The sequence below is a fragment of the Peromyscus eremicus genome, chromosome 13, assembly GCF_949786415.1.
Source record: "Peromyscus eremicus chromosome 13, PerEre_H2_v1, whole genome shotgun sequence".
NCBI classification, from domain to species: Eukaryota; Metazoa; Chordata; class Mammalia; order Rodentia; family Cricetidae; genus Peromyscus; species Peromyscus eremicus.
The window spans coordinates 28,425,510-28,448,346 of record NC_081429.1 but is presented as its reverse complement, the minus strand read 5'-3'; the positions used below and the strand labels follow the sequence as shown (position 1 = coordinate 28,448,346).

General features: G+C 40.4%; 1 protein-coding gene across 1 annotated transcript in view; it reads left to right on the top strand.

The window, feature by feature from the left end:
- Clul1 (clusterin like 1) overlaps positions 1–22,837 on the top strand; it is a 36,476-nt gene that overhangs the window by 739 nt on the left and 12,900 nt on the right. The window contains exons 2-6 of the mRNA XM_059278171.1: positions 487–604; positions 1,646–1,794; positions 7,452–7,619; positions 10,921–11,350; positions 19,423–19,560. Coding sequence (XP_059134154.1) covers positions 487–604; positions 1,646–1,794; positions 7,452–7,619; positions 10,921–11,350; positions 19,423–19,560 — 1,003 coding nt within the window. The remainder of the gene's footprint in view (positions 1–486; positions 605–1,645; positions 1,795–7,451; positions 7,620–10,920; positions 11,351–19,422; positions 19,561–22,837) is intronic.

The window sequence follows — 22,837 nt, the reverse complement described above, 5'->3', positions numbered from 1 at the left end:
CATAGAAAGTCTTCCTGGCATACTTTAAGTCTGCCTATAGACATGTTTACTGTTGGTAAGAAAATTGAATGAAGTTTTGACTCTATAGCTCTATGGTCGATATTATTCATTGGCTTGGCTTTCAAGTACTGCAGCAGATGACATTACCATTGATGTGCTTATTGAGGCAGGGTCTTGCTATGTGGTCCAGGTGGACATGGAACTTTCAACCATATTGCCCCCGTGTCTATGTTCATCAAGCTGGACATGGTAATACACAGTTAACTGTCAAGAAGAATGTAAACAAAAGTAGACTGAATAGAGTTGGTTTGGCTTTTGAACTCGTAGTTTATGCTTCTTAATATGCCAGACATTTTAGCATGAATGACCTAAAGTCATAAAGAGAAACTGACAGAAAAGTGCTTAGGAGCACCATGTGTTTTCAATTACTATGCAAGACGGTAGCTTCAAGGAAGGCATTAAAGCAGCTTGATTTTCCCTTCATAGGAACACTGGACCATGAGGCCACCACTCTTGGTGCTTTCTGTGTATCTGCTGTGGCTGAAATATTGTCACAGTGCACCTACTTGGAAGGACGCAGCTGCTACGGATGGAAACCTGAATAGTATGCCCTGTTTGCTTGTTCGCCTGTCCTGCTGGTGTTTACAGGGATTTGCAGTTCAGAGATTACTGTATCCATTACATTTCATAGTGAAATGTTCTCCAGGCACTTAAACCAAGTCCTCATGATGTCAAAGATTTGGATAAAAATAGAAAATTCCAATAAGTCTCCATGAGCCATATCCATTCACATATCCAGATGTTTGCAATCATGCAGATAAAGCTTGCCAAATTTTTGCCTGCATTTTCTTTTGTATTATCCAAATGTTTGATGTCCTCTTCACATATCTTCAATGAACAGCAAAATGTTTTCCTAGCTTCTAAAAAATTTAAACTACTTGAGTAATCTCTGTAATTATTTTTATATTAGTCAAAATGTAGGCTGTCATGACAGTGAACCTCATTGTTCTGTGCCCATTAACTTTGTTTGGTGATACAGATTTGGGGCATTTAACATTTAGTAAAATAAATTAGCTAAAATGGAGCTCATTTGGAGTCTGCAATTAAATTCAGAGGTAAGAATAGCACCATCAGGATGCCACACTGGCTAAAGAGAAGATAGAATGACAGTGAATGTATACCCACAAAGGGACAGTTAATGGTGCAAAAGAGACTTCTATTAAGTTACTATGTATGTGTTATATGACATACGTTCTTAGTCTGATGGCAGGTAATTAAAACTGAAAAAGGGGAACTGTTCACTGTGTTTGAAGTCTTCTGCTGAGTGCTATAAAAAAAAAAATCAGATTTTTCTCTAATACAACCATACTTGAGTCTCCAGTGATAGAAAAAAAAAGTGGATAAAGGAAAACAGGGCTTGTGGAAAATGACAAGACTGAGATCAATAAGCTCAGATTTGTCCAGGAGCTCCCATGTAAGAAACAGAAGGCAGGTCAAAGCGGCAGCCGATAGCTAATTCATCACGAAGTGCTTTAGATTGAAAGGTTGTGCAAGAACGATCAAGCTGCTATTTAGAGGGCACCAAACACTGGTGAAGTTACTGTTTTCTAATCAAGTTAAAAGAAACGCCAAACATGTCTTCTAGGTCCTTTGGAGGTGGGGGAAACAGATATAGGAGGAGAGGTTAAGAAGGCTTTGATTGGCATTAAGCAGATGAAAATCATGATGGAAAAGAGAGAGGAGGAGCACGCAAAACTGATGAAAACCTTGAGGAAATGCAAAGAAGAAAAGCAGGTACCGTGACTGAAAACTGTCTGTTTTTTTTTTTAAGCACATCTGGGCTATAAAAATTGCAACAATAAATATGTGCAATTAATGAGTGACTTCCTTCAGTATGTCACATTTTCTGGAGAGCATTTTAAATTGGAGAAGTTGGAGGAAGCTTTACATTTTTCTTGTCTAATCATCTTCCACAGGACCTTGAACACAAAGATTTGGGGGTTGAAACTTAGTTAAGAAGGCTGCTTTCTCAAAATGCTTCACTTTCAGTATCAGTTAAGATAATTGAGTCAAAAGTGTTTGGAGAGGCTTTGACTAGATCAGTGGTTTCTAGTCCCTGTTACTAAAAATAAATAAATAAATAGTTAAACACTACTCCTAAATATATTTAGGGTAAGAATGGTTAAGAATTCCATATTTCACCGGGCAGTGGTGGTGCACGCCTTTAATCCCAGCACTCGGGAGGCAGAGCCAGGTGAATCTCTGTGAGTTCAAGGCCAGCCTGCTCTACAGAGTAAGATCCAGGATAGTCACCAAAACTACACAGAGAAACCCTGTCTTGGAAAAAAAAATTTCATATTTCTTTTCTTTTTTAAATTTTATTTATTTATTTATTTTGACTCGGGGTCTCATGTGACACAGGCTGTAACTGAGGCTGGCCTTGAACTCCTGACCTTTCCACTTCCTAAGTGCTAGAATTATGTGTTTGTATCATCATACCCAGCTTTGAACTCTACATTTTAAGTAGTCTTCTGGCTGTTTGAAAATATCATCGGATTTGCCACATCTGATTAGATCTCTAGTCTTACCCTGTCACATGGCCAATAATGAGCTTACAATGAAGGACTGACAGTCTGCCCTACTTCTTGACTACCGCGCACTTAAATCACCCATGGACTTTACCTCTCTAGATTACTTTCTCCCCTCCAAAATCTTTCAAAGCCCCCTAGCCTTTCTTTTTTAAAGAGTTAGTTTAACTGCAGGTCAGCAAGATGGCTCAGTGGATAAAAGCACTTGCCACCAAGCCTGATGACCTGAGTTTAATCCTTGGAACCCACCCAGTGGAAAGAGAATGGACGTTCACGAGCAATCCTTTAACTTCCACACGCATGCCATGGCAACCTGTACCACACATACACACAAATGCACACACGCACACACCAGTAAATAAATAAATGTGAAAAAAAATGGGGAGTTGGTTTGGTTGCAACTATATAAAAATTCACTAGTCCACTTGAGTCCTCTGAGAAGGTACCTCATCATTACAGTCAGGCAAGTAAACCAAGAACTGCAGAGGAGGAGGGGGCTGGCCAATACCTATAAAATGAAGGGACCCCTTCCTCGGGGTCCTCATGCAGTTGGCAGGTGGAAAGTCTGACGGCATTCTAGCAGACATCAGAGTATATGAAATAGCACACCGGCCTAGCCCATTTTGTTACATTTATTTTCAGCATTGTCAGTGATTGTAACAGGGGCCTCTACGACTGAGCTACATCCCAGCCCCGTTTTATTTTTCTAGTTTCAGTTTTTGAGATGCTAGGGATAGAATACATGCTGGGCTCCACCCCAAGCTACATTCCCTAATCTATTTTTAAAAATCAAACAACTTCACATATGGTTATGGTCCAAATACGTATTTTTCTAATAGAGAATAAATGTTACATTCAAATGTCCTTGGAAGATGTGAAAATTATTCCTATTTTATAGGACTATAGACACTACATACTTCATAGTTTAATAATATTAACAAATAATACAACACTCAAAACAAATACTTTCCAGAGGTTATATTTCAATGCTACCTTTAATCAACACAGAAATAAAAACTGTAACAGAATAATTTGGAAAATCTGGGTAGGTGGCTTATGCCTGTAATCCCAGTATTCAGAGTCTGAGGCAGGAGGATTGCCACAAGTTTAAGGCCAACTACATATTCAGTTCCAGGCCAGTTTGGGCTAAATAAGTAAATAAATAAATAAAATTAGAAAATATTTTAAATGTTAACGTAGATAATTACATCTTACTTTTTTTCTTTTTTTAATTTTTTGGGGGTGCTGAGGATAAAATTTAGGGCCTCACACATTATAACTGAGCTTGCTCCCACCTCCACCTTTTCATTTCTGAGAGTACCGTTTAGTAGTGTTAAGTACACTCAGAACGGGTGGTACCGTTTAGTAGTGTTAACTACACTCAGAACGGGTGGTACCATTTAGTAGTGTTAACTACACTCAGAACGGGTGGTACCATTTAGTAGTGTTAACTACACTCAGAACGGGTGGTACCATTTAGTAGTGTTAACTACACTCAGAACGGGTGGTACCATTTAGTAGTGTTAACTACACTCAGAACGGGTGGTACATTTTAGTAGTGTTAACTACACTCAGAACAGGTGGTACCGTTTAGTGGTGTTAACTACACTCAGAACAGGTGGTACCGTTTAGCAGTGTTAACTACACTCAGAACGCTTTGCATCACTGCCAGACTTGTCCTCGTTTTGCAAATGCTGAGATCCGTGCCAGTAAACAGCACCTTATTTCTCCTTCATCCAACCTTCCCTGTGTTTAATTATTAACTAAAAGGTACAGATGGGGGGCTGGAGAGAGAGCTCAGTTGGTAAAGTGCCTGATGCTCACACACGGAGCTCTGAGTTCAGAGCACCTACATGAGAGTATAGCGGTATGCGACTGAAAGTCTCGCACTAGAGGAAGACCTCTGACATTGACTTCTGGACTCTATACATATTAATTAAGAACAAATACCAGTGGAGTTCCAACGCACAACTGTATCTTTACCTACATTCTTATAAAGTTGGAGCCAATGGATTCCGGACAGTTTCTATAATCTTATCATTCTTGAGCACTGACCTCTGGGAGTTCATAAGGCAGTGAGAGTGGAATCTGCCAAGCTGACCCCAAAGCTGTGTAATGGTCACTTACCAGGCAGGAAGGAGATGACCCAGCTGGCAGCTGCAAGCCCTCCTCTCTTTCGGCAGCAATCAAGATGGTGAGGAAATCTAAAATAGCTCCTCATTAGGACAACATGGAAGGCCCCATGCTGGTTCTTCCTTGGTGGGCTTATAGTCTGGCCATCTGGGAATAGTGACCCTAAATGTCATTAATACAAAACATCATCTCATGGAATCCTTCAAACATCTGAGTCAACCACACTTTGATTTTTGCAGCTAAGAAAGCTGAGGTCGGAGCTGTTAATTAACATGTTTCTCCAACACTAGCATGAATGAACCTTGAGGAAGCCAGCAGATGAGCATGTGAGACCCGCTGATTCACTATTGTTCTTATTTTCTTAAGCTGCCTACAAGCTAAGGCTGCAATACTAGGAAAAGAATATTCCCGTGAGGACCCAGGAAGCAAATGTGGGTTTCAGAGCTGGTCCTGAAAAATCCCAGCAACTAGTAGAAATTTTATTCCTAAAATTTTATTCATTGCATTAGACTCTAAATTTGGTTACTCAAAAAATTAACTGGGGAAAAAAAAATAGAAATCTTAAATTTGGGTGGTGGTGGGGCACATCTTTAATCCCAGCACTCGGGAGGCAGAGGCAGGAGGATCTCTGTGAGTTTAGTGAACAAACCCTGTATCAAAAGAGCAATAGCGGAAGACACCCAACTTCAACCTCTAGCCTCCCCACATACATATGCACACATACAAACACATAAACTTGTACACACACCATACACACACACACACACACACACACACACACAGGAGATCTGTGATAATACCCATAATGCTAGCACGTAGGCGGCTGAGGCAGGAGGATCAGAGTCAGTCTGGACTACATCTTGACTCCCTGTTTCAGAAAACAAGCAAACAAGGGTCTATACTAAAATGGATGCAAGAACAAAAACTTCCCCCTTGAGAGCTGCCTTGGCTCTGAGGCCCGGTAGCGCCCTCATTCTCCTGAACTGCATCTCAGGCAAGAAGTTCACGTGTGCGGTGAGGCCAGGGGTCAAGTCAGGAATACAAAAAAAGGCCTTTATTTGTTTATTTGTTTGTTTGTTTGTCCGTCCATCCATCCATCCATCCACCCACCCACCCACCCACCCACCCACCCATCTATCTATCTATCTATCTATCTATCTATCTATCTATCTATCTATCCATCCATCCATCCATCCATCCATCTATCCATCTATCTATATCTATATCTCTATCTATCTATCTATCTATCTATCCATCCATCCATCCATCCATCTATCTATCTATCTATCTATCTATATCTATATCTATATCTATCTATCTATCCATCCATCCATCCATCCATCCATCCATCTATATCTCTATCTCTATCTATCTATCTATCTATCTATCTATCTATCTATCTATCTATCTATCTATCTATCTATCTATCTATCTATCTATCTATCTATCTATCCATTTATTTATTTTTGCTGTAGAGCTGTGGGGACCTCCAGGGCAGAACTGAGACATTGCCGCTGTCAAACACGGAGTTTCGTGAGTTTACCATTGTCGCTGGCTCCTTACCAGCGCTAACAGGCCCTAGCTAAGTATAGCCAGAACCACAAGGGGGCGCATTTGGAATACGGACAAGAATCATTGTAATTCAATGGTTGTATACAAGAATCGTGCTTTCTTCCAGTATCTAAACACATACCACGACTTAAGGAAGCCTAAATTTAAGAATTAAAATATCGGTTTTCAAAGCCTTACAGCCCACCTTCCGTATCCCCCATAGGCTAGCCGTGCAGATAGAGAAGTCAAAAGCTAATCACCGTGGTTTCCCATAGGGATAATGTCTTTGCTATTGGCTCATCCACATTTAGAGCAACGTTCATCATACATTAACCAATCAATAAACACTTGGTGAAAAATGAAAAGACAATGAGATTTTCATGGCCTTCAATAAAGGCTCATTCAGAAGACTTTATCAAACAGAAATCACTGAGGCAGATCTCTGAGGCAGCAGTAAGGACGGTGAAGACGAAAAACTGAAGTCGTTTGTGAAATGAATGATGAGCAGCGCTGTTGGCGGTGCTGGTTGTTGGCGGGAAGGTCACAGTCACCATAGAACCTGGTTGCTTAGTAGCGGAGAGCTTTATTAGGAGGAAGGGAAGAAGGGATAAAAAGGACCAGGCCTGAGGAAGAGAGAGAAAGCTGGTGGGGTGGGGGGAGAGGGAGCAGAGCAGAGAGAGAGGGTGGGGTCTGCGTCTGGCTTTTAAGGGCTCCCCACTCAGCCTTACACTACTGCACACACGTAGCTGTCAGCGCACACCGATGACAAGACGCAAGACCTTTTGCTTAACTTCTGGACTGTGCATGTGCGGTCACGCAGCTGGAGTAAGGGCAGAATTCTAACAGTTTAGAGGGTCTTAAACTTAGTTTCTGTTGAATCCAGGTCTTATGTATTAAAGGATGGTCTTGAAATTACCAGGTAGCCAAGAATAACCTTAACTTCTGATCCTCCCTCTTCCACCTTCTGAGAGCTGAGATTAAAAGTTTGTGCCACCATGCCTGTTTAGGTGGTACCGGGGATTGAATCCAGGGCGTTTCAAATGTAAGGCAAGCACTCTATCAACTGAGCTAATTTGGCAACCCCTAGTGCCAATATACACTTAAAAGGGGGAAACCAACTAAAGTATATAGAGACTCAGGAAATGAAAAATGAGACCCGTGCTTGTACCTTTCAACCAGGAGGCCCTGAAACTCATGAATGAAGTGCAAGAACATTTGGAGGAAGAAGAAAAGTTATGCCAGGCATCTTCTGTGGATTCCTGGGATGGATGCAGGCCATGTCTGGAAAGTAACTGCATGAGATTTTACACAGCTTGCCAACCTGGTTGGTCCTCTGCGAAAAATACGGTAAGAGGGGAAAAAAGCTCACCATTTTAGGATTCTTAAGACATCCAGGCCATCTTGATTTTTAAATTATGTTATTTTTAAAAGCGGAAATAATTGATGTTGTCCTTTTATGATCTAGAACCTAACACCAAAGTTACATATCACCACCTGTGTGTGCACAATTTATAGTTTAGAATAACTGTCAGTGTTTATTCCACTTATAATTACACGCTGTAACTCCTGTAGAAGTGCCCTGACTTTGCATTGTATTCACTGTCTGTGGACAGGTTTCAAGTAGATACTCTTTGATGGCAAGGGTCATATTTTGTGTCTTCCTTTGAGGAGGCTGCCAATAAACATGTCCAAATGCATTTTCAATTATAGTATTAGTCTTTTATTTCAATCTTCAAGCATGTGTTTGAATCTTTCTCTCCTTCCCTTCCTCCCTCCCTCTTTCAATTCTACATGTCCTTAAACTCAGTATGTAGCCACATATGACCTTGAACTCCTGATTCTCATGATTCCACTCCCTACGTTCTGGGATACAAATATGTGCCATAACACTTAGGTTCATTGTTTCCTCCCTCCTTCCTTCCCTCCCTCCCTTGATTTATGGTACAAAGTCTCCTTTGAGATGTCTCCTAGATTGACCTTGAGTCCATGATTCCTCTACCTTAGTCCCCCAAGTGCTAGGATTACAGATGTGCGACACCTCATCATCTTTATTTCAATGTGCTTTTCCTCTTATGTATTTGTATACAAATGTGAATAGCTCCAGGTCTCCTTTTGCCCTCTCCATGTGTGGCTTGCAGGACTGGCATGTTTTCCTTTTATGCCCTTTGGCTATCTTCTAGGCAGAGGAATTCACAGAGGGTGGTGACCCACATAGGATGAGCTCTGCCCCAGTAAATTCTTTGATTGGCCTGGATTTTCCTCCCCGCTTTGAGAAGTGAGCCATGTATGAAGTGGAATGGAATTTTACTCTTTGTATTAGTGTATATATAGTAACTATACTCTGCCTCTGGCTTGACAGTGCCACACTCAATTACAAAAGAGCAGCCACTAGGATAAGGAATATGCCAAGTTAATTTGGTGACATTGTTGATTGCATCTGCTCCACTTTTACCGCTATGGTCATTCTCTGATGTTCCAGAATTATAATGATGAGTGCTGGAGACAGGAGATTTGGAGGTCATTCTCATTTGGGCCAGACATACAACTTTATGAACTTTTGTTGGGGCTTGTTTATTGTAGTTGTTGTTTTCTGAGACTGGGTCTTGCTATGTTACACAGGGCTATATATCTTGACCCCTTGGCTTTAGTAATGCCCCCTCCCCCTCAGTCCCTGGTGGAGGTAGAACTATAGTCATGTGCCACCTTGTCCAGCTTTAAAGTTTTGTTTCTATGGATGGAATCAGTAACCAAAAGCAGGCAGAGGAGAGGCAGGCAATCTATCCAGATTGTTTTCTTGGAAAGGCATAGGTCCTATACAGATTCCTGGATAATTGTTTGGACAGTAGGAAGCTGATGCTCCAGAAGTAATATTCCATAGCTCAACATGTTCTAGCACTGTGATGTAAAGACAACTGTGGTCTGGCCAGACTTAGATGTCACATAGTATGACATTCTTCCATTGAATGGTACTCAAATTTCTGTGACTTGGGTTTCATTCATTCCTTTGACTACAACAAGCTGGGCATTCTTGATGTTAATTTACGGTTGTCACTAAAGCAACCTAATATATAACCATCCCGACGCTGGCGTCTATGGCTCAGTGTAGATGTGTTCACTTTTTTTCTTTCCATGGATTAATCTAGTGATAACAAGAGACAAAGTATCAAGATAGTAGCATTCTACTAAATAATCATAAACAACAACAATAACAGTTAGGAGTCAAAAGATAACAGCATTCTTTATAGTTCTAAGGCAAACTTCACAGTAGCCTATAGTCAATGGCCTGCCAGCTGCTGCCAGAAGATCAGGTTATCGTCTGTCTACTATATTTTGACCTTTTTAGCCCTCAGTGAGAAAACCTAAGCCAGGAGGAATTTCAGGTCCCATTTCCGTAGTTAAAGTTAAGGCCTGCTATAAGAATTGTAGTATAGGAATTCTGTATGTGTGTGTTTGTGTGTGTGTGTTGGGCATGTGTATATATGTATGTATGTGTGTATATGTGTGAATATGTGTTGTGTGTATATATGTGAGAGTATGAGTTTGGTATATATACATGTGATAGTATGAGTTTATGTGAGTGGTATATGTGTGAATGTATGTTATGTGTGAGTATGATATATGTGTGTATGTCTGAGTGTGCATATGTGTTTGTGTATGGAGAGCTTCTTTATTTGTTGCAACAGTTTATATATATATATATATATATGTATATGTATGTATACACACACACACACACACACATATATATATATATATATATATATATATATATATATATAGCAGGAATATTAGAGAGTCTTATTAATAAAATCAAACCTGAGGCCAGTTATTGAGGTGAATGCTGGATCAGAGAATCAGAACAAGCCACAGCTACCTCACCTCGGCAGTTCCTCAGCTGGTCTCCAAATGGCTCTCAGCTGAACTGTGCTGCTCAAAACCTAAAAGCTTAACCAGCCAAATGCTTCTAGTTTCTGGTCCTCACACCTTATATATCTTTCTGCTTTCTGCCATCACTCCCTGGGATTAAAGGCTCACTTTCTGGGATTAAAGGTGTGAGTCACCACACCTGGCTGTTTCCAATGTGGCCTTGAACTCGCAGAGATCCAGAGGGATTTCTACCTCTGGAATGCTAGGATTAAAGGTGTGAGTGCCACCATTTTCTAGCCTTTGTATCTAGTGGCTGTTCTGTCTCTGACCCCAGATAAATTTATTAGGGTACACAATATTTAGGAACACAATACCAACACACACACACACACACACACACACACACACACACACACACACACACATATTTGTTGTACATTGTTTCATGACCATTCAAATTTTAGATTTTTGCCAAAAGTTGCTAAAATATTCTGCTTCTAACTAGGGTTTTATTTAAAAAACTTTATATGAATATTTTGGAACATACACATTTTCCTTGATCTAGAAAGCATTTGTTATAAAAAGAAAATGATGGTTATTATTAGGTAAAATAATAAAGAACTAACTGAAAAAAAAAAGAATGGTAATAGATCATCTCAAAGTCAACCACCTTCTCCTGGTTTGTACAGAACTTAATTTAGAATGCCTACCATAAGATGACTTTAAATTTTGCAGTCCTTAACTTCCTTATTTTCATTCCATGCCCCACTCTACCCCACAGATGGAGCAATTTCTCAGGAAGATGTACCTATTTCTGTTTCCCCTCAGTGAAGATGTGGAGGATCCCCCTGCCGCCAAACAGCCGACAGAAGAAGACTTACAAGTGACGCAAATGGAGAACCTCTTCAGCCAGCTGGCTGTGGATGTGAAATCTCTCTTCAACATGAGCTTTTACATTTTCAAGCAGATGCAGCAGGAGTTTGACCAGGCTTTTCAGTCATACTTCTTGTCCAATGTAGACTTAATGGAGCCATACTTTTCCCCAGCTTTATCCAAAGAGCTAACCAAAAAAGAAGACCTTGGGCAAAGGTGGGACATTGCCAATGTCTTCCAGCTGTTTCATAATTTCAGTCTCTCTATTTATGGGAGAGCCCGAGAAATTATTACGAAGATACTGAACGCATTTGAGGATTCGTGGGAACCACACAAAGGCCAGTTACTAAAGACCCCTCTTCCTCTCTCTCTTTCTTCTCTTCCCTCTTGCTCCCTCTTTTTATTTTTTCCTTTTGCTTTTTTTTTTGTGTGTGTGTGTGATATGTGCTGGTGTGCCTACATGTTCATGAATTTGCTGGTGAACATGTGGGTGTGTGGGCCTATGTGTATGTGCACATGCATGCAGAAGTCAGAGGTCAACTTTAAATGTTATTCCTTAGGAGCTGTCTATCTTGTCTTGAGATGGAATCTCTTACTGAGACCCCAGGCTCACAGATTTGGCTAGATTGGCTGACCAGCAAGTCTCAGGGATCACCTTATCTCTGCCTCCCCAGGACTGATATGAGCATATGCCACCATGTCCAGCTTTTTATGGGGTGCTGGGGATTGAACTCAGATCTTTATGCTTGCGTGGTAAGTACTTTACTGACTAAAGTGTCTTTCAAGACCCTTTTTCTTTCTCCCACTACCTTTGTCAACCTTTCTTTCTTCCTTTTTGTTCCCCCAAGACAGTGTTTTTTTCTGTATCCCTGGAGGTCTTGGAACTTGCTTTGTAATCCAGGCTGGCTTAGAAGTTGGAGATCTGTTCAGCTCCACTGGGAGTAAAAGCATGTGCTAACACACCCAGCTCCTTCTTTCATTCAGAGGCAGAATCTAGGCTAGTCTGGAACTCACAATCTTCCTACCTTAGTCTCCCCAGGGCTTAGATTCATACAGTACAAAGCCTGTCTTTAAAAAACAAAAAAAACAAACAAAAAAAAAAAAAACAAAAACAAAAAAAACAAACAAAAAAACCAACTACTTTAACTTAGGGATCTATACTAAAATTAGGTTTGACTTCGGAAGTGGTACATATAGACCAGTGAGATGGCTTAGCAAGTAAAGATACTTACCACCAAACTTGAGAACCTGAATTCAATCCCCAGCATCCACTACCCCACCCAAAATAAATTTAATAATTATTTTAAGGAAATGGTAGACATTTCTGAGTCATTATACAGTGTTTCTTAAAGTGATGATTCGTAGAACGTACTCAGAGCCCCCTACAATGAGCTTTAAAGTTCACCAAGTACCATCTCACCCCCATCATGCTTGAGAGTTCTAGGGCTGTTTACTATTCTTAGAGAAAAATTTAAAGCTGAAAGATTTAAACTCTAACATATGTATACACAGACTCAGTTCAGTTTTTTTTTTTTTTTAAGTCAGTCTAGGTCCTCACCTACTTTGTGAAAAGTCTTACTTTTTACAGGTCCAGTTGAATGTCCTGTGACATCTCTGAGTCATCTCTTCATGTGAATCACAAAATGGATGCACAGAAACCATAGAAAATGCTTACAAAGATCCTTCAAGTTAGACAAAGGACAGTATTTCAGAAATGAGAGTGGCTGTATGTGCTAAGGGGAGAATTCAAATTCCTCAACTTACCTTTTTTTGTTGTTTTCTAACGGGGTCTCACTGCAGCCCAGGCTGGCCTGAGACTGCTCCAGGTCCTTCTGCATCTACCTCCCAAATGCTGAGATTACAGGTTCGTCTCCTTATACAGCCTCAACCTTTTAGTGATCACAAGGCCAAGTTAAAAGCTACTCTTTTTTTACTGTTGTTGAAATAGTAATAGGCTAGTACCAGCTGTTCTTCATTTCTGTTAGCTGTATCTGGCAGCATGTGAACCAGATTCTCAAAGATACCACAAGACCACACAGTTGGCTTCCATCTAGGAAGGGTTTACCTCACACATTTTGGAAATGGAAGTCAGGAAACAAACCCTTCCTGTCCCATTGTTCCATGAGCAGAGAACAGCCATCATTACTGGAATTGCTGGGTTCTATTTCAAGGTCTGGCAGATTTGTTTGGTAAGTAGAATGTTTTCTCTGGTCTAAGCAATACTCAGGACCAGTATCAGGTAGTAATACTACATATGTTGATACTGGAATGGAATTAAATAATTCTTGCCTGGCTTTTTAGGTAGATATCAATTATCTTGGACTAATGTCCAGAATATATTCATTAGAACAAAATGGTGCTCCCCTTTTCATACTGTACAGCAGCCTTACACAGCTGCTGCTACGTTTAAATGTGAAGCACAGGATTTGGAGCATTTCATATACATCAAAATCTAAATAACTTCCTATCCACTGCAACTCCCTCCTGCTCTAAGAAGAACATGCCCAATGTTCTCGCCGAGTCACACATCTGGTGGCCATCCCTGCCCTTCTGTTCCATCCCATCTCCATGATAACTGGATATCTAGGGTCCCTGTAAATATAAACATGGAAAATAAAGGCCAGCCATGGTGATAATAGACCCTGGCACTCAGGAAGGAAAGGCAGGCAGATTTCTATTAGTTCCAGATTAGCTTGGTCTACATAGTGAGTTCCAAGCCAGCTGCGGCTACACAGTAAGACTGTCTCAAAAATAAATTAATTAAATAGAACACAGCTTTGGAATGTAGCTCAGTGGTAGAACACTTATCTAGTTACCATAAGACCCTGCTGAGTTCAGTCCTTACGAAACCACCAAACAAACCTACTTAAAACAACAGCTACACACATAAAGATAAAGACCTGGGTTACACTATTACCAACACCCCTCCTCTAGATATCACACAGCAAGCCCAACAAAAGAGAAATGGTCATTTCCCAGATGGACAAAGGCGAACTATTGATCCATCAGGCAGAGACTACAGGGCATTTAATGTGGCCTCCATCACTTTTCTGTACAGATGGTTAGTAAAGAATAGGCCAACCATTCCTAGAAAATCTGCCTGGGGTGGGAAAAAAAATTATTGAGACAGGATTTCTCTGTGTAGCCCTGGCTGTCCTAGAACTCGATCTGTAGAGCAGGCTGGACTTGAACTCAGAAACCCTTTTGCCTTTGTTTCTCCTGAGTACTGGGATTAAAAATGTACACCACCACTGCCCAGCTGTGTGGAAAAAACTCGAGCTCTGCCCCTTGTGGTGGGCAAAATTAACAATTACCTAAAGTTATCGATCTCCTTTATTCCCAGGACCTGGGATCTCCATGTTACAAGGTAAAAGGAGAGTAAGTGCATAAAACAGAACTAAGGTTGTGAGCATGCTGACTTCATACCCCAGAGACTATTCTAGATTATGGAAGCGTTCAATGTAGTCACAGGGTCCTTAAAGTAGAAGGGACTAAGAATGTTGCTCAGTGGTAGAGTGTCTGCCTAGCACCCAGGAGGCCTGAGTCTGACTGCAAAAGCACACGAAACAAAACCCTGATATCCTCAAAAGCAGAGCAAAGAGGCAGGAAAGAACAGAAATAGCATCATGAGAAGGCTGTTGTCTAACTTTGCTGATGTTGAAGATGGAGGAAGGATGCCTTGTGTCCCAGTGCAGGTTGACTCTAGGAGCTAGACATAATGCACACTGGGCTTCTCTCCAAGAATTGTCACATAATCAGCCCTGCTGACAACTTGATACTAACCCAGTGAGAACCACACCAAACTTCTGACATACAAAAACTGCAGGATAGCCGGGTAGCGGTGGCGCACGCCTTTAATCCCAGCACTCGGGAGGCAGAGCCAGGTGGATCTCTGTGAGTTCAAGGCCAGCCTGGGCTAGAGAGCGAGATCCAGGAAAGGCGCAAAACTACACAGAGAAACCCTGTCTCAAAAAACCAAAAACCAAAACAAAACAAATAACAAATAACAAAAAAAACTGCAGGATAATGAGTTTTCACTGTTTCAAGCCAATTTGTGGTACTCTGACACAGCAGGAATAGGAATCTAATACATAGCTCTTGTCAATTCCAGTGGTTAAGGGTGAGCTAGTGTTGTGTGTCAGGAAGCTATCATGGATGGAACTTAATGATCACAATCACCCTAAAAGCTGAAATTAGAAAAATGGCTAAAACTTAAAAGTGAACTCAATGAAAAGGAAAGAAGGAATCTTTAAAAAAAAATCTAAGCCACCTTAACATTCAATGCTATTTTAAATTTTATTGATTTTTCTATGTATTTGTAATTCTTCTCAGAGGGTCTCAAAATTTGATCTGCTTTAGATATTTTCCTAAATTTTAACCCACTGATTATTTTTTGACACAGGGTCTCATGAAACCCAGGAGAACTTGAACTTTTGATGTAGCTAAGAATGACCTTGAACTTCTGATCCTCCTGACTTCACCTTCCAAGTGCTGGTGTTACAGGCATGAGCCACCATACCCAGTTTATTAACCTACTATTCATAACAATATATGTATATATAATGCAAAAATAAATGGTACTCTAATAAATACCATCTGAATTAAGACATTTCTAATTTCTTTGGAATTCCCATATATTTCCAATTATAGCTTTAAATGTTATAGCCCTAGCTAGCCTCAAACTTTCTGTGTAGCCGAGGAAGCTGGCCTTGAACTTTAAAAAAATCTTTCTTTTGTTATTGGAGAATTTCATATATGTATATAATGAATTTTGATCAAATACACCCTATCCTCTCCCCTACAATTCCTCTACTATCCTATCATCACTTTTCCCTTCCAACTTAATTTACTCTTTAAAAAAAAAAAAAACCATTACGTTTACTGAGTGCTGCCTGTAAATGCACGAGTTTAAGATTGGACTATGAATAACCTCTCAGGAAGAGCATCCCTGAAGAAAACTTGATCTCTCTCCCTCAGCAGCCATCAGCTGCCAAAAATTCCTCAGATAAGAGTAGGATTTCATGATTCCCTCTCCCATCTCTGCTGGGATTTTGTGTGGCTTGCTCTTGCATACCTCTTCCACATGCAGTCCCAGACACTATGAGTTCACGTGTGCTATGGTGCTGTCATGTTCCCAGCAAATACTCACTGCAGATATCTACTCACTCTGGCTCTCAAAATCCTTCTGACTCCTCTTCTGAGATAATCCCTAAGTCTTGGATGAAGGAGGAGTAATATAAGTGTCCCATTTAGAAGTAAACATTCTATGGTCTCTTATTCTTAGAATGTTGTGGGTCTCTGTATTAATAGCCATCTATTGCAAAAAGGAAGCTTCTCTGATGAAGGTTGAAAGATACACTAATTTACAGGTATAAAGACAAGAACTTAGAGGGTAGAGGGTATTCTACTGCCCTTCCCTGAAATACCTCCCTCCCCTCATGGCATATAAGATTCAAAAGCATTATACACATATGAGAGTGCCATGTAGCATTCATTTCTCTGCATCTGGGGTTATTTGACTCAGGATAATTATTTCCAGCTCCATCCATTTGCCTGTGAATTCCATAATATTCTTTGCAGTTGAATAATATCCCTCTGTGTATTTAAGCCATATTTTCATTATCCATTTATCATTTGGAGGGCATCTAGCCTCTTTCCTCTTGTGAATAGAGCAGCAATTAATATAGATCAGCCAGTATCTCTATAGTAGGATATAAAGTCTTTGGGGAATATGCCCAGCAGTTACATGGCTGGATCATATGGTGGCTGTATTTCCAGCTTTTAAAGGAACCTCAACATTGATTTCCATAATGGTTGTACCAGTTTGCACTTCCACCAACAGTGAATGTTACCCTTTCCAACATCAATGCCAGCATTTGTTGTCTTTTTCTTTTTTAATCTTAGGCATTTTGACTAGGGTAAGATGAAATCTGGAAGTCATTTTATTTTACTTATTTTACATGTATGGGTATTTTGTCGACATGTATGTCCGTGTACCATGTGCATTTCTGGTGCTCATGAAGGATAGACGGGGGATCCTCTGGAACTGGAGTTTGTTGTGCTGGGAATTGAACTCTGGGTCCTCTGCAAGAATAGCAAGTGCTTTTAACCTCTGAGCCATCTCTCCATCACTCAAAGTAGAGTTTTATTTTGTATTTTCCTGATGATCAAGGATATTGAACATTAAAAAAAAAATTTTTCTGCCATTTGTATTTCTTCTTTCGAGAAATGTCTATTTCTCTGTGCAGTCTTGGGTGTCCTGGAAACTTGCCCTGTAGACCAGGCTGGCCTTGAACTCACAAAGATCCACTTACCTCTGTGCCCCCCCCCCACCCAGTGCTGGGATTAAAGGTATATGGTACCACCACCCAGCCTCCATGTCCAAAACTTTAATTGGGTTGTTTGTGTTGTTTAGATTTTTCATATTCTAGATACCAACCCTCTGTCAAATGTACAGCTAGTAAAGATTCTAGAGGCTGCCTCTTCATCTGAATGATGGTGCTGTACAGAAACTTTTTAGTTTCATGAGGCCTTATTTGTCAATTGTTTGTCTTATGCCTGTGCTACTGAGGTCCTGTTCAGAAAGATCTTTCCTGTGTCTATAAGTTAAAGCATATTCCCTATTTTCTCATCTTTCAGATTTAGGGCATCAGGTTTTATGTTAAAGTCCTTAATCCAAATAGAATAGAGGATGGAAGACAAGGATCTAGTTTCTTTCTTCTACATGTAGCTATTCAGTTTGACCAGAACATCTGTTGATGATCCTGTCTTTTCTCCAATGTGTACTTTTTGGTTTCTTTGTCAAAAATCAAGTGTCTGTAGAAGTGTGAGCTTGTATCTGGGTCCTCTACTCTATTAATTGGTCAATGTCTGGATTTATTTTATTATTTATGTTTGTTTGTTTGTTTTGAAGTAGTGTTGCTCTACATAGCCTTGGCTGTCCTAGAATTCACAATGTAGATCAGGCTGGCCTCAAAATCACAGAAATCCCAAGTACTTGCTTCCCAAGTACTGGAATTCACCATGTGTGCCACAAAACCCTTCTTGAATTTCTGATTTTGGGCAGGGGGCATGTTGAGACAGTTTCTCTGTGTAGCCCTGGCTGTCCTGGAATTCACTCTGTAGATCAGGCTGGTCTTGAACTCAGAGGTCCACCTGCCTCTGCCTCCAGAGTGCTGGGATTAAAGGCATGCTCCACTGCCCAGCTTCAATTTCTGTTTTTTTTTTTTATTTAAGAAATTTTTCCACTCATTCTACATACCAACCACAGTCAATTTGTTTTTAATGCTAATACCATACTACTTTTATTACTATAGATCTGCTGTATAATTTGAAATCAGAAATGGTGAAATTTCCAACAGTTTTTTTTATTATGCAGGATTTTTTTTGATGTCCTGAGTCTTTTGTGTTTTCAGATGAATTTTGAAATTATTTTATTAACTACTGTAGAGAGTTACACTAGAATTTTGGTGGGGAATTGCTTTGGATCTGTAGACAGCTTTTGTAGCACGGCCATGTTCACAATGTTAATCCTACCAACCTATGAGTCTTCCTATCTTCTGGCATCTCTTTCAATTTCTTTCTTTAGTGTCTTAAGGTTTTCATTGTAAACCTTTTCACTTCTTTGGTGAAATTTATCCCAAGATTGATTAATTTTTAAGATTATGGTGTGATTTTAAGTGCGGGATTGTTTCCTTGACTTCTTTCTTGTTGTTGATATATAGACAGGCTACTGATTTTTCTGTGTTAATTTTGTATCCTACTACTTTTCTGACTACTATATCAACAACACTACAGCCGGCATTGAATTCATGATCCTTTTCCTCTACTTCCCAAGTGCTTGAATCACAGATATAGGCTACCATGCCTAGCTTCTAAGGTTTTAAAATTTTATTTAATTTTGATTTATTTATCAAATAAATGAATTTATTTAATGTCCATACAGATATGCATACATATATGTGTGAGTATCTTTAGGTACTGTTCATCAGGAGTCACCTACTTGTTTTTGTTCATTCGTTTTTCTATTTTATTTTTAGTTTTTCTTTCATTTTGTTTTTGGTTTTTGTTGGTTTGAGACAAGCTCTCCCTATGTAGTCCTGATTGGCCTCCAATTCAAAGATTGCCTGCCTCTGCCTCCCACATGCTGGAATTAACCTTCTCATTGGCCTGGAACTCATCAAGAAGGCTAAGCTAACTGGGCCAATAAGCCCACTGATCCACCCGTCTCCACTTCCCAGCACTGGCATTAAAAGCACATGCTACCACACTTGTTTTTTCCCAAGGGTTCTAGGGATCAAACTTTGGTCCTTGTGCTTTCGTAGTTAGCAATTTACTGACTCAACCATCTCCCAGCCCTGTATGGTGAAATTCCAGTAGTGTTTACATGTGAATGTTGTATTCCCTACAGAGTTGGACCAGAGAGACCTGCTTTCAGAGATGTTACCTGAGCAAAACGGAGGAATGTGTGAGGAATTGGGCCAGAATGTATCCGGATGTTTCAAATTTCATGAAAGATGCCAAAAATGTCACAATTACCTATCTGAAGGTAAATAATTATTGTTTTTATCATGTCTTTCATGTGTGTGCATTGCTATGTTTATATGTGTGGGTCCATGTGCACATAGAAAGCCTGTGCATGCTGAGATCAGAGGACAGCCTTAGGTGTTATTTCTCAGGTTCTATCCATAGTTTCATTTTGTTTGAGACATGGTTTCTCACTAACCTGGAACTCTGGGCTGGCCAGCTAGTGAGCTGCAGGTATGTACCTGTCATATCCTCCCCATGTCTGGCTTTTTAAAATGGGGTTCTTGAAATTGACACAGGCCTTCCTTCACACTTGCTTAGCACGCACTTTACCAACTGAGCCAGATCCCAGCCCTGTTTTTGTACTCTTGGTTCTATCTAAAGGTGTTCCTTATAAAGGTTCACAAGTAATTACTCAGTTTATGTAAACTAATCCTTTTACTTTCGTCAATTCCATCCACTGTGAATTGTTTTGTATGTATGATTAAAGACTAAAGAAACACAAATATATACAGAAGAGAAAGACAATAAGCCAATTAGGTCAACTTCCTTTTGCTGCAAAGAAAAGGAAAATCCACTGATGAAGGAAAACTTTTCATGGAAGTGAAAGGTAATGTTTAGATAACCTAACTTTAACCTTTCCTTTCTCGCCCCCAGGATCACATGTTAATATCATAATATAATACACAGCCTAACTTTTAAAAGATCTACAGTCTTTAAAAACTCTATGTCCCTTTAAAATTCCAAAGTCTCTAAACTGTGGGCTTGGTTGTAAAAAGTTGTATACTTTCTTATTCCAAAAGAGAAGAACAATGGAATAGGAAAAATCAGGTCAATGCAAAATGAGAGTCCAGCATCATGAATCCAAATCCTGTAACTCAATGTCCAGCATCTGACACTCACTCCCTCTTCTGACTCCAACAGGCCTATGGGCAGCATACACAATTCATATTGTAGCCTTAGGTGGGCTCCACTCCACACACACTGCTGTCCTTGGCAAATGTCTCATGGTCCTGGCATCTCCAATAACCTAGGGGTTTACCCTGTAAAGAAGGCTGAACCTTTACCAGTGACCTCTTCCTGCCTCTGTACAGAGACTCTGACCCTTCCATATGGTGCCAAACTTCTGAAGCTCTCTGTGACCCCTTCATAGCCTCAAAATAAATACCATCCAGACAACTCAAAATATTGCCTGCTCCTGTTGGACCAACTCTATGTACTAACTCTGAGGATATACTTTTTTTTTATTGTCCCAATAAAACAGAAAATTTCACTCAATGGCACTAATCTCTTATTAATCAAAGCTGATTCTTTAGCCCCAGCAGATCAGCATACACAGGTTCTTAGTCAAAATATTTCATGAATGGCCCCTATCCCGGGTCTTGATATAGTCTTTACTTCCCTCTGAAACTTCTCAAGATAGGTCTTCAGAGACAACGTCTCTCTCAGCATTACTGTTTTTCAGGCTCCTCCTGGAACAGCCCATTAAGTTCTGAGCACTCAACCACTTTTCTTCTCTTTTTCTTTTTTTGTTTGTTTTTATTTTGTTGTTGTTGTTGTTGTTTTGTTTTGCTTTGGTTTGTTTTTTTTTGTTTTTCAAGACAGGGTTTCTCTGTGTAGTTTTGGTGCCTGTCCTGGATCTCGCTCTGTAGACCAGGCTGGCCTCGAACTCACAGGAATCTGCCTGGCTCTGCCTCCCAGAGTACTGAGATTAAAGGTGTGCACCACCACTGCCCAACCTCAACCACTTTTCTAACCCAAAGTTCCAAAATCTTCCACAATCCTCCAACAAAATAGTTTGAAGATATAAAAAGCTACATCATGAAGTCATCCCAGCAGCACTCCTACTCTCAGTATCAATTTTTGCTCTAGTTTCATTCTGTGGCTGTGATAAAAACACTCTGACCAAAACCAATTTAAGGGAGGAAAAGAGTTTATTGCTTATTGCAGATTACAGTCTGCAGATCTGTGGTTTGAATAAGAATGGCTCCCACAGGCTCATGTATTTGATGGCTTGGTCCCCAGTGGGTGGAACTGTTTGAGAAGGATTAGGAGGTGTGGCCTTGTTGGAGAAGGTGATGTCACTGGAGGATGAGCTTTGAGGTTTTAAAAGCCCATGTGATTTCCAGTTAGCTTTCTCCCTGCCTCTTGTTTGTGGACCAGGATATAAAGTCTCAGCTACTGTTCCAGCAACATGCCACCTGCTGCTTCCCACCATGACGGCCATGGACTCTAACCCTCTGAAACTGCAAACCTCCAATAAACTCTCCTATAAGTTGCCTTGGTCATGATGTCTTCCTGTCGAAACAATAGAAAAGTAACTAAGACACCATCACTGAGTGAAGTTAGAGCAGTACCTCAAAAGAGAACTTGAAGCAAAAACCATGGAGGAATGCTGATTCCTTGCCCACAGCCTCATGTCTTTTTGTTGTTGTTGTTGTTGTTTTGTTTGTTTGAGACATTGGCTCGCTATGTGGCCCTGGCTATCCTGGAACTCTCTCTCTATAGACTAGGCTGGCCTCGAACTCACAGAGATCTGTCTACCTCTGTTGCGATTAAAGGCATGCACTATTATAATCAGCTCCAGCCTCATGCTTAACTAGTTTCCTTTTTCAGTTTTTAAAAAATTAATTTTATATGTATGGGTGTTTTGCCTGCATGTATATCTGTGTACCACATACATGCCTGGTACCTGCAGAGGCCAGAAAAGAGTGCTGGATTCTCTGAGATTAGAGTTCTAGACAGTTGTAAGCTGTCATGTGGATGCTGGGAATCAAACCCAGGTCCTCAGGAAGAGCAGCCAGTGCTCTTAACCATCTCTCCAGGACCTTAATTAGCTTTTGTCATACAGCCCAGGACCACCTACCCAGATGATAACACTGTTGTGAGGTATCCACCAGAGAAGACTGTTCTGACATGGGTTTAAGTAAATAGAAAGTCTTTATTAGCTGGCCGGCAAACTACACTAGGCATTTGGGATCCTGGTGTACCGCTGAGCTTTTCTTGGGATGAGCTTTTTTTTTTCTTCCTCACTGTGTAGCTGGGGTGAGCTTTTAACCACAAAAACCATGTTCTGGGTTGTCATACTTCAGCTAACAAGAACAGTTAGCCAGAAGCAGAACTACAGGAGCTAAAAATCAAGGTTAGTGCATTTAGAGAGTTTCCCAGAACTATGGACTTGGATGGATTAGGTCTTTGTTTTCATTTTGGCAGGTGGTGCTGTCTACTCTAGAGTTTACAGCCTTAATGGTACTTCCATCATGGAATCAGTTGTGCTAAAGTCTGGGGGCCTGCTACAG